This window comes from Trachypithecus francoisi, unplaced genomic scaffold, assembly GCF_009764315.1.
Source record: "Trachypithecus francoisi isolate TF-2019V2 unplaced genomic scaffold, Tfra_2.0 Lachesis_group2, whole genome shotgun sequence".
Classification (NCBI taxonomy): domain Eukaryota; kingdom Metazoa; phylum Chordata; class Mammalia; order Primates; family Cercopithecidae; genus Trachypithecus; species Trachypithecus francoisi.
Genome location: NW_022681465.1, coordinates 112856940 through 112869767, shown reverse-complemented (window position 1 = coordinate 112869767; position 12828 = coordinate 112856940). Strand labels below are relative to the sequence as shown.

The 12828-nt window shown below is 37.5% G+C and overlaps 1 protein-coding gene across 4 annotated transcripts in view; it reads left to right on the top strand.

The window, feature by feature from the left end:
• Positions 1–12828, top strand: part of FAM151B (family with sequence similarity 151 member B) — a 52757-nt gene that overhangs the window by 27794 nt on the left and 12135 nt on the right. For all 4 annotated transcript variants that reach the window (XM_033180150.1, XM_033180153.1, XM_033180152.1 and 1 more), the window contains 2 exons: positions 4851–5068; positions 7208–7343. In XM_033180150.1, coding sequence (XP_033036041.1) covers positions 4851–5068; positions 7208–7343 — 354 coding nt within the window. The remainder of the gene's footprint in view (positions 1–4850; positions 5069–7207; positions 7344–12828) is intronic.

Sequence of the window (12828 nt, the reverse complement as noted above, 5' to 3'; positions counted from 1 at the left end):
GGAGAGCCTCTTGAACCCAGGAGGTGGAGTTTGCAGTGAGTTGAGATCATGCCACGGCACTCCAGCCTGGGCAACAAGAGTGAAACTCTGTCTCAAAAAGAATAAAAAAATAAATAAAAAATTAAAAATCATAAGCTTTTTGAGTTATGAATGGTTCCATTTCATTTTATTGACAAAGAAACTTAGTTCCAGAAAGGTTAAGTGATGTACCTAAGGGCAACAGGTAAGCTTTGACAGGTAAGCTACAACCAGATCTTCGGTCTCCTGAAACCAGTCCAGTGTTCTCTATACCATGAAATACAGCATTTGATCTTTAGTGCTTGATGGCTTAAACTTTTAGATCTCCTTGACTTGTCGTGTGCTCAGTTTTTCATGTTTACTGTTGCCCCTTGAATTGTTTCCTGTGACATATTCTTTGGCTTCTCACCAGTCAGATCAGCTCATTCATTCTTAAATGCTACCAGCTACCACAAAAGGGCTGAGCCGCTGAAACAAAGATTTTGCAAGTTTTCTTTTTTTTCAATCATAACATATTTGAAGGAGATTCAATCTAAACTAATAGGTATATGAACACCTATTACATGTCAGACACTGTTCTAAAAGCATTGCATGTATTTTTCATTAAATTCTCGTAACAATCCTAAGAGGTAGGTTATTGCTGTTACGCTCATTTTCCAGATGAGGCAATGGAGGTGGAGGGGGCTAAGGAGCCCACTTGTCACATAGTTGTTAATGGAACTAGAGAGCTATCAGCCTGGCTGGAGAGTTCACGCTTTTAACCGGAATGCTACACTCACTGCCTTTGTACGAGCAGCTGAATGACCTGTTAGTTAAATTTTAGTAGTTCTTGTTTTGTGCTTCTAAGTTACTTTATTTGGTAACACAAATAAAAATTATTATATTTTGGCTGGGCGCAGTGGCTCATGCCTGTAATCCCAGCACTTTGGGAGGCCAAGGTGGGCGAATCACCTGAGGTTGGGAGTTCTAGACCAGCCTGACCAACATGGAGAAACCCCGTATCTACTAAAAATACAAAATTAACCGGGCGTGATGGCACATTCCTGTAATCCCAGCTACTCGGGAGGCTGAGGCAGAAGAATCGCTTGAACCTGGGAGGGGGAGGTTGCAGTGAGCCGAGATCGCGCCATTGCACTCCAACCTGGGCAACAAGAGTGAAACGCCGTCTTAAAGTGGAAAACAAGTATTATATTTTTAAATTTTATCTGGAGTCTTAGCCAACTCTTCAGTGTTTTAGCCAAGAATTACTTTCCCTTAAACAATGCAATTTTATATAGTTTGTTATAATTTTAAGTATGATATTTATTTTATCATTCCCAATTTTTAAATGAAATTAATAGGAAAGCAGGGTATGATATTTAGAAGTCCGATTTACAAATAACTTTTTAGGAAAAAATATATTCTATAATAACTAAGTTTATATTCTTTTCAGGAGACTTAAATAAATCCCACCAAAGAGCACTTTTCGGTAGTATTCCGACCAGGACTTTCCTCTTCGATGATCATCTTAGTGAAGCTTTGGCACTTCCTTATGGGAAACTTAATACTAATATATATAAGAATTGAGAATGTTGGCCACTGTATTTTAAATTAGAATTACATGGAATTTATAGATTTAGAAGGATGTGTCTATTTTATAATACATGCAATATTGAACCTTCCAGGCTGGTCTGTTATTTCTTGTAGTATACAGCAGTCCTCTGTTATCTGCAGTTTCAGTAACCTGCAGTACACCATGGTCTAAAAGTGTTAAATGAAAAATTCCAGAAATAAACAATGAATAAGTTTTAAATTGCACACCATTCTGAGCAGTGTGATGAAATCTTGTACTTTCCCATTCCATCCCACCTGGGATGTGACTCATCCCTTCCCTTTGTCCAGCGTATCCACATCGTATATGCTGCCCACCTATTAGTCACTTAATAGCCGTCACGGTTATCAGATTGACAGATCACAAGAAGAAGGATGAGTAGGGTACAGTAAGCTATTTCGAGAGAGAGAGAGACCACATTCACATAACTTTTATTATAGTATATTGTTATAATTGTTCTATTTTATTACTAGTTTTTGTTGCTAATCTCTTACTGTGCCTAATTTATAAATTACACTTTATCAGAGATAGGTATGTGTAGGAAAAAATGCAGAGTACATATAGGGTTGGGTGCTATGTGGTTTCAGGCATGCCCTGGAGGCCTTGGAACATATCCCCTGCAGACAAGGGGGACTACTGTATATTTTATTTTGTTGTTTAGGAAAGTTTGTCCTCAGTCCTTTTTTCTCCCACAAAAAGTTACACCTTTTCTTCCAGAAGAACTTTAGAATTACTTTGTCAAGTTTTAGAAAATAAGAACTACAACAAAAAGTTTTTGGTTCCTTAGTGAGGTTTTAAATTTGTTTAACTGCAGGTTTTGTTTTTCTTATTTAAGTTTCTGGTTAAGAGAAAATATCATTATCCTTAGTCTACATTAGTGATAATTAAAACATTTACATATAGAATGGAATAAATGTATTAAATTCTTGCTTCACTATGTTCTTTGTCATAGTTCCTTATGTTTAACTGCACAGTGCTTCACATGTAGTAGGCACTTAGTAAACACTGGTGAAATTTCGATTTGTAGGAGAATACGCTGTTTCAAACTGGATATTGGCCAGGTGCGGTGGCTCATGCCTGTAATCCCAGCACTTTGGGAGACCAAGGTGGGTGGATTACTTGAGGTCAGGAGTTCAAGACCAACATGGTGAAACCCCATCTCTACTAAAAATACAAAAAGTAGTTGGGCATGGTGGCACATGCCTGTAATCCCAGCTACTTGGGAGACTGAGGCAGGAGAATGGCTTGAACCTGGGACGTGGAGGTTGCAGTGAGCCGAGATCACGCCATTGCACTCCAGCCTGGGTGACAGAGTGAAACTCCATCTCAAAAAAAAAAAAAGAAACTGGATATTATCAGATGGAGAATCGATCTTAAACCACTCTATGGCAGCTTACTAAATTGAGAAAGCCTAAGAGGCTCCCTCTTGAAATGTAAACTGGAAATTAGTATTTAACCCAGATTCCATGGACACCAGATTTATTAAGAAATTAGAGTCCTTTCTGGAAAAAGAGGAGCTTGGCAGGAGACATGCATGGATTAGTTCAAGGTTTGTCCTTACTCCACCCATGAAAAGCAGCACCTCATGGGGGATTGGCTGCTGCTATGGGACTGACAGGCAAGCAAACTTTGGAGTCACAGGTACAAGTTGCTTGCTACCAAAAATGCAATTTTGTAGGAAGTACAGCGTTGGATCTCAGAATTGTGGTTTTAACATAGTGTTGACATAGGGCAAGGCAGGGAGAATTTAAAAGAGACAAATGACAGCATCTGAATTAAAGTCTGCAGAGTCCAGCATTAGGGTTTATTAATCCACTAAAATCTAGGCCCTCCATTCAGGGGCAGAAGAGTGAGAAGGAAGTGTACCACATGGGAGCAGAGGGAAAGGGGCTAGAGGCTAAGGGATAGAGCCTGGGTTCCCCTGGTTTTAGTACATAGTATCCTTGCTTACTGGCAAACACAACCCAATAAATAATAAGATTATTTAAATTTCTTCTCTTAGAGTAGGCGGCCCAAGTGGAGTGGAGAGAGGAGAGATAGAAGTATGGATAGAAGGCCGGGCGCAGTGGCTCAAGCCTGTAATCCCAGCACTTTGGGAGGCCGAGACGGGCGGATCATGAGGTCAGGAGATCGAGACCATCCTAGCTAATACGGTGAAACCCCGTCTCTACTAAAAAATACAAAAAACTAGCCGGGTGACGAGGCGGGCGCCTGTAGTCCCAGCTACTCGGGAGGCTGAGACAGAAGAATGGCGTGAACCCAGGAGGCGGAGCTTGCAGTGAGCTGAGATCCGGCCACTGCACTCCAGCCTGGGCGGCAGAGCAAGACTCCGTCTCAGGAAAAAAAAAGAAAAAGAAGTATGGATAGAAGTACTGCCGTCTCTTAGAAGAGAGAGGGAAATGTGAGGAGGGGTTGGTGAGTGTTCTCCCCTCCAATATCCATCTCCAAAATTCTTAGCCTCCCATTACAATATTCACTACAAGGTAATTTTCTTATAAATGAACATAGGCAAGTAAAAAATTATGGAAGCTGATTAAAACCCTACTGTTTCAAAGTCTGTAGGTATCAGCTAGAATATAGGTAGGGAAGTAAAAAGAGTGAAGTTGCTTTTTAAATTTAAACTAAAATATGCATGTTTCTAGTTTTCAGAAAAGGTTCTTACAATAAAAGAAGAAAAATGAAACAGAAACTTGAAGGAAATACTATAATTTTATATTTTGCAGTCATTTTTAGAATAGTGTTTATGTATCCAAACTCACCCAAAAATATATAAAGGACAGAAGCTACTTTTTTTCTCCAGGGTCATGAGCTTGAATTAGAGATACAGAGCTTGGATCCACTTGGGTATTTCATAAATGTGAATTTATAGGTTATTAAGAGTATTTCATTTATCTTATTATACATTCTCTAACAAGTTAATATTTGTGTCTTTTTAAAAACTGTTTTCACACTAAGTGATCCTAATATGGAGTTTTGAAACCTCTATTTTGTCCACAAGTAGTGCAACTATTCGTATACTTATAGACTCTAAGGTATATTCGTGAATAATAAGCACAATTCAACATTTAGAGATATGGCATATGTTAGCTTTTCTCTCTGGTGCTATGTGATCTCTGATTTTATTTAACCCAGACATTATTGTATTTTTCTTACGAATTTGAGAACATTAAGACCACCAGTCTAAAAGAATTTCTTTTTACTTTACCTAAGGAATCTAATTGACAACAAATTATATTTTTAGTCTGGCAGCTGTAGAACCATCCATGATGCTCTTGGAAAATGTGAAGAGGCATCTGAAGCGCCCTGTATGGATTAATGCCGATATTCTTCCTGGTCCAAATGGAAATAGCAAAGTAATAGATGCAAAACCATTTTTAGACACCGTGACATTCTTCTTTCCAGACGTGACGTTTTCCCTGGGTTGGACAACAGGATGGCATCCTGAGAAAGTCAATGAAGGTAATAATTCTAATAATGTATTTCTTGTTGGTCAAATTAAAATATCCTCCAGGTATAAAAATGTTATCTTTAATACAAAGCCCAAAACCCATTCGACAAAATCTAAGCCTAATGGAAAAAAAGGCCTGACCCTTCAGGTACGTGTAGACCCTTCCGTCTACTCTTTCAGGTAGATGCCATGTTCACTGGTGATGCTGCAAATTTTAAGAGAGTTCATACATTTATAGTCATATAAGTAAAGCTTTTGTTAGCAATCTCTTTTTCTAATTTTTAAAAATATAATTTTCCAGATTTTAAAGGAAAGTGGAATATTTCCCTTCTTTTTATCAGGAAATTAGCAGCTAAACTAACATATTCACTTAAGATTTCTGTAAAATGTTCCTTTACTGACTGACCAATATTTTTTACAACTTGCTTTTGATAGAGTATAGAGTTACTTAAAATAGATATATTCTGGCTGGGCGTGTTGGCTCATGCCTATAATCACCACACTTTGGGAGGCTGAGGTGGGCGGATCACCTGAGGTCAGGAGTTCGAGACCAACCTGGCCAACATGGCGAAACCCCGTCTCTACTAAAAATACAAAAGTTAGCCACGCATGGTAGCACGTGCCTGTAGTCGCAGCTATAGCTACTCAGGAGGCTGAGGCAGGAGAATCGCTTGAACCCAGGAGGCAGAGGTTGCAGTGAGCCAAGATTGTGCCACTGCACTCCAGCCTGGACAACAGAGTGAGACTCTGTCCCCCCCAAAAAAAGTATGTGTGTGTGTATGTGTGTATAGATTATTTATTTATTAATTATATGTGTGTATAGTTTATTTATATATAAAGATGTATATTCTCTGTCTATATATATACTTTTTTTTTTTTGAAGCTATTTAGAAACAAGCAAGTGTGTTTTCCACGTGGTTTTTTTTTTTTTTAAACAGAGTCTTGCTCTGTTGCCCAGGCTGGAGTGCAGTGGCGTGATCTCAGCTCACTGCAACCTCCACCTCCCAGGTTCCTGGGTTCAAGAGATTCTTGTGCATTAGCCTCTTGAATAGCTGGGATTACAGGTGTGTGCCACCACGCCCAGCTTGTTTTTGTGTTTTTTTTTTTAAATAGAGATGGGGTTTCACTGTGTTGGCCAGGCTTGTCTCGAACTCCTGACCTCCAGTGATCTGCCCACCTCAGCATCCCAAAGTGCTGGGATTACAGGCATGAGCCACTGCACCTGGCCTTTTTTTTTTTTTTTTTTTTTAAGAAACAGGGTCTGGTTCTGTCACCCAGGCTGAGTGCAGTGGTACTCAGTGCATCATGGCTCACTGCAGCTTTGACCTCCTGGGCTCAAGCGATCCTCCCATCTCAGCCTCCAGAGTAGCTGGGACCACAGGCACATACCATCACACACAGCTAATTTTTAAATTTTTTGTAGAGATGAGGTCTCACTAAGTTGCCCAGGCTGGTTTCAAACTCCTGGGCTCAAGTGATCCTCCCACCTTGGCCTCCCAAAGTGCTGGGATTACAGGCATAAACCACCGTGCCTGGCCCCGCAATGTCTTAACATGATTTAAATATATGTTATATATATATGTATATATATATAGAGAGAGAGAGAATGTGTGTCAATTTTTTTTTACCACTATTTCTACTTTAAGTAAAATGTACAGATAATTTAGGCAAGCCAAAAAGAAAATTGATTTGATGTTAACTATCACTTAACCAGCTAGTATATACCCCAAAGCTACCTTTTCTTGGAAAAGAAAATTTAACAAAAATAGAAAATCCAAGTTTATAGAGAATAAGAATGATGCAGGTGTACCTAAAAGAAGAGCCTTAAAATCTTGAAAGTAAAGAAAATCTAGTGGTGTAAATTTTCTTTTCTTGTGCTTGAATGATGAGTAAAACCTTTTTAATGCCTTAATTTTTTTGTTAAATTTGCTCTAGGTCACTTGTGGAATGATTTTTTATCTCCATTTTCCACTTAGTTTTTTTTTTTGCATTAAGTAGCACTTTAATTCACTTAGCATCCAAATGGAAAGTATTATGAATTACCTATGAATTATCTATGGTTTTACCTAATTGTAGGTAATTTACTCTTTTATTTAATTGTCTTTCAAGATTTCAATCAATAAGGTTAAATTTTTTTCTTTTCTTTTAAGGGTACAATTGGACAATGGTGAAAGAGATGGAATATATATGTAATGAACTAAGTCAACCTGTAACGTTCCCTGTCAGAGCAGCATTAGTCAGGCAGTCTTGTTCTCAGTTACTTTGGCTGTTAAAGCAATCAAACAGGTATGTAATAGTTTAACAAATGTGTATGTGAGTGTGTATGAGAGACAGAGATAGAAAGGGCATGAAAATTGATTAGTTAAGGGCAGTGTGTATGAGAGAAAGGTAGATGGAAAAAATGCAAACTGATGATATAAGCGCACAGACTCTCTCACCAGGTTGGAGCTCCTTGATGAACCTTAACTTACTTAACATCATATATTTTACCCCTATTCCTCACAAAAGTTGTTGTACATAGTAGGTGCTCAGTAAGTGTTACCTGTCTTTTTCATTATGTTATACATTCACAAAAAGTTATGAGTGGATAAATTAGCTTCTTTTTTAATTTCATCATAATTTCAGAAATCAGCCAGGTGTGGTGGCTCACACCTGTAATCCCAGCACTTTGGGAGGCTGAGGCAGGAGGATCACTTGAGCCCAGGAGTTTGAGATGAACCTGGGCAATTTAGTGAGAACTTGTCTTTACAAAAATATTAAAAATTAGCCGAGCAAGGTGGCATGCGCCTGTAGTCTCAGCTATTCGGGAAGCTAAGGTGGGAGCATCACTTGAACCCGGGAGGTAGAGGCTTCAGTGAGCCAAGATCATACAAGTGTACTCCAGCTTAGGTGACAGAGTGAGACCCTGTCTCAAAAATAATAATACTTTCAGAAATCTTTTTTATATAAAAGTTTTATTTGTAATAAAAATTAGTTGGACCACCTATTGAATATTTAAATAGATTATAAAAATACAGATATTAAAATTTTAATTATTTTGTTTTCTTTTAAGAGGTCAATCAGTAGAACAAAAGACAAAGTCCAGAATCTGTCATGGAACTTAGTGTAGAAACAAGCTGACTTTTCAGATCTTTGGAGCAAGAAGTTCAACAACTGGTTTTAGGACAACAGGCTATGTAGGAAAAACAAAGCTGACACCTTTGCTTATTCCTTGCTCCAAAATACATTCCCAGTGAATTAAAGATTTGAACATCAAGCAGTAAATGCATAAAGAATAAACAGGGATGATTCCTTAAATATAGTTTCAGAATGGAGAAGACCTTTAGGCACAAAACCCAGAAACTGTAAAAGGAATTTTGATACATTTGAATCCATAAAAATGGAAAGCAACTAGTAAAAAGACCCCCAATGTGTATGTCAGAGAAATGTTAAGAATTCTGACAAATAAAAGATTTTTACAAATTACCCAGAAATAGGCCTAGTTTAATAATTCACTATATTGCAGAGAATAGTGAAAGCAGACAATCATACATTTTTGGCTGGAGTGTAAACTAATCAGTAATTTCCTTGGAGAGAAATTTGGCATATACTCATGAATCTCACTATTGAGACCATGTCTTACTAATAGAAGTTCACATAAGCACAGAGACATAGGTACAAGGATATTCTGGTAGCATCATTTGTAGTAATAAAAGACTTGAAACATTCTAAGTATCTATCAGTCAGACACTGTTGAATAAATTATGGTATACCCATATGATGGAATATTATATGTTACAGATAATGCAGTAGACCCTATGTTTTAATATGGAATGATCTGTAAGATATATCATTAACTGAATAAATTAAGATGCAGAATGATAGGTATAGTATGATTCCATTTGCATGTGGGAAAATTGATGTGTAAAAATATTTATAGATGAATTGAGCTTAGAGTAGTTTGAATCAATGGCTGCTAGCATTATGCTTAAAGAGAAATATTAAGTGATACCAGACACTATACCAATCAGATTCTTAGTTACAAACAATTATGGGGCAACCCTCATTGTTAAAGTGTCCCGTGATGCTATTTGACATTCTCTTTTTGCAAACACATCATCTATTTATTAACTCCGCCTCTAGTTTTGTTTGTTTTCATTAGTGTCAGAGAAGTGCACTGAAATCAAATAGCATACTGTATTAATTTTTTAATGATTATTATTGAAATTAAAGCATTACATTTAATTAAAATTTTCAATTCTCATGGAAAACGCTAGAATTTTTTAGAATATATCTTCTTACCCCCATTTGAGAAACATTTACAATATAGATGGACTCTGTTTTCTTGGAGACATAATACTCAGATGATCATGTGCACAAGTACCATAAGACTATGGCCACATTTATGAGAGAATTCAGCCCAGCCTATATTCCATTTGGGTATATTTTGTTTCGTTTTTAATGATGTCACATTGATTTTCACATAGTCATGTATGTGATAAGAGCACCTAAAATCTATTCTCTTAGCAAGTTTTTCAAATACAACAGTGTTAACTATAGTCCTCATACTGTCCATTAGATCTCTAGACTTCTTATCCTGTGTAACTGCAAGTTCATCTACTCGTTATCTTTTAAAGATACCTATTTACTCTCATTTTACTGGTTTTGAGAATCATATTCATCCTCCAAAGTTCTGGTGTCTGCTTGTTTTTCTAATTATTCCATAGAATAATTAGAAAAAACTACAGAACATTATCATTAGTTCTACAGACTTAGAGGTTCCTATATTGTTTGAGATAGGAAGGAAAAGTACATTTATTTTTTAAAAGCTTAGCACTGAAGTATTTATGTAGACTGTACTTTTTATGGTAAAAGCAATGTAGGCCGATAACAGTGTTTCAGATAACAAAATCTGGATAATATGGTTCTACTTTAAAAGACTGAAGGTTAGAATTGCCTTTATGGTGGACCCAGGTATTTTAATTTTGTTCCTAATAATTTTCTTATCTAATGTTTGTGAGATTACATGAAGACAGCAACCTTGCTTATCTTGATCATCCACAAATCCTCAGAATTTAAAACAATGCCCAGCACATCATAGGAATTTAATAAATAGTTATTAAATGGAAAAACCAAATGCATACAGGCACTGATTCATCATAGAGGGCATTAGAAGCCTATACTTTCTGGAGAAGTAGTTTTGGTGTTTAAATACAAAAATAGCTATAAAAGGCAGCATTAAGCAAAGAGGCTTAGAGGTTATTTTAGTTACTGTGGTGTCAAGTACCGCCTCAATCACCTTGTGATGTGTGCTAATGTAATTAGTAATACGAATAATATATACAAAGAGGAGTAGCTTCTAGAGAAAGAATGCTTCTAAGAAGACAGCAATATCCCACCTTTAAACGAGAACCTCATTTTGAGTCAAGCAATTGTGCATGAATGAATCTTGCAATGTCAAGAGAGCTATTTGAAATAAAACACTATCATAATATTTCTGTGTCAGGGAACTCAACGAATGATGAACTGCCAATCCCTTTTTGCTTCTCATTTAAGTAGTTGGTGAATCCACGCTGCCGTCACACCCATGAAGCATGGCCAAGTTTCAGTTTTTGACAGCATACCTGCTCAAAGAACAGGCTACAAAATACAGTAACTCAAACAGGAGAGAAGTTTATATCTCTCTCTCCAAACAGTCCAGACTCAGGAAGGTCTCAGGAGAGTAGAGGCTCTTCTCCAACGGTCATCTAGAGCCTAGGTTCATTCTGTCTTGTTCCTCTGCTAAGCCTGGGAGTGTCAGCATGCACATAAGTAGAAGCTGGCATACACCATCACATTCCCGTTCCAGCCCACAAATGTTGAAAGAAAAAAAACATACACCAGAGTAACTAAAATAACTTCTAAGCCTCTTTGCTGAATGCTGCCTTTTATAACTTTTTTTGTCTTTAAACACCAAAACTACTTCTGCAGAAAGTACAGGCTTCTAATGCCCTCTATGATGAAACAGTGCCTGTATGCATAAATATATATATATATGAAGGCATATACTAGATGTATTTAGATGACCTGTATATACTAGGAGTATTTATATTTTTATACTAGGTGTGTGTGTGTGTATATATATATAATGCATATACATATATATGAAGGCTATAGATTCTGTATACAGTCATCCGTCAGTATACATGGAGGATTGGTTCAAGGATGCTCAGTATATAGCAAAATCAGCTCATTCTGAAGTTCCCAAGCTGTTCCTGTGGGACTTGAGTACACAGAAAGTCAGCCTCCTTATACCCACATTTCAAATCCTGTGAATACTCTATGTCCATTCTCATTTGGTTGAAAAAAATCAGTATATCAGTGGACTGACTCAGTTCTAACCTGTGTTGTTCAAGAGTCAACTATACTGATGCGAATACTGTGTCCAAATCTATATCCTAAATTATCTTAGCATTTTTAAAAATAGTCTTTCAGGGCCAGGTACAGTGTCTCATACCTGTAATCCTAGTACTTTGGGAGGCCAAGGTGGGCAGATCACCTGAGGTCATGAGTTCAAGACCAGCTTGGCCAAAATGGTGAAACTCCATCTTTACTAAAATCCAAAAAAAAATTAAAAAAAAAATTAGCCGTGCATGATGGCAGGTGCCTGTAATTCCAGCTACTTGGGAGGCTGAGTTGAGGGAATCGCTTGAACTCGGGAGACGGTGGTTGCAGTGAGCCGAGATCGCACCACTGCACTCCAGCCTGTGCAGCTGAACAGCACTGTGTCTGAAAAAATATATATATATAGTCTTTCAATTGATTTTCTTGAGTTTTCTAGGCAAAACAATTTATTCTCTTCAAATAATGTTAACTTTTTTCAACTTTTATATCTCTAATTTCTTTTTTTATGATGGTTAATACCTCTAGAGTAGTGATTCTCAAGGTATTATCAGTAGTGGTGATTTGGCTCTCCAGCAGACAATGCCTGAGGACATTTTTGGTTGCCACACCGAAAGATGAGGGGTGGGGGAGCAGGGATTCTATTGAACAACTAGTGGTAAAGGCCAGGGATGCTGCTTTAGACATCCTACATGGCACAGGACAGCTCCCACAGTAAAGAATTATCTAACTGAAATGTCAATAGTCAACATTGAGAACTCTAGAACAGTGTTACATAATATTGCTAATAGTGCCCAAACATATCTTATTCTTACCTTTAAAAACAGCTTAGTATTCTGCAAAGATACTACAGAAGTACAGTCATGTATCACTTTAAGATGGGGATACCTTCTGAGAAATTTTTCATTAGGTCATCTGGGCACAGTGGCTCAGGCCTGTAATCTTAGCACTTTGGGAGGCCGAGGTGGGTGGATCACTTGAGGTCAGGAGTTTGAGACCAGCCTAGTCAACATAGTGAAACCCCATCTCTACTAAAAATACAAAAATCAGCTGGGTGTGGTGGCGCACATCTGTAATCTCAGCTACTCAGGAGGTTGAGGCAGGAGAATCGCTTGAGCCTGGGAGGCAGAGGTTGCAGCGAGCCGAGATCATGCCACTGCACTTCAGCCTGGGAGGCAGAGCAAGACTGTGTCTCAAATACATGGAAAATTACTACACAAATACATGGAAATTAAATAATATGTTCCTGAATGACCAGTGGGTCAATAAAGAAATTAATAAAGAAATTGAAAAATTTATTGAAACAAATGATAATGAAAAGACAACATATCAAAACCTAGCAGATACTGCAAAAGCCATACTAAGGTGGAAATTTATAGCTATAAGTGCCTATATCAAAAATTTTTTAAAC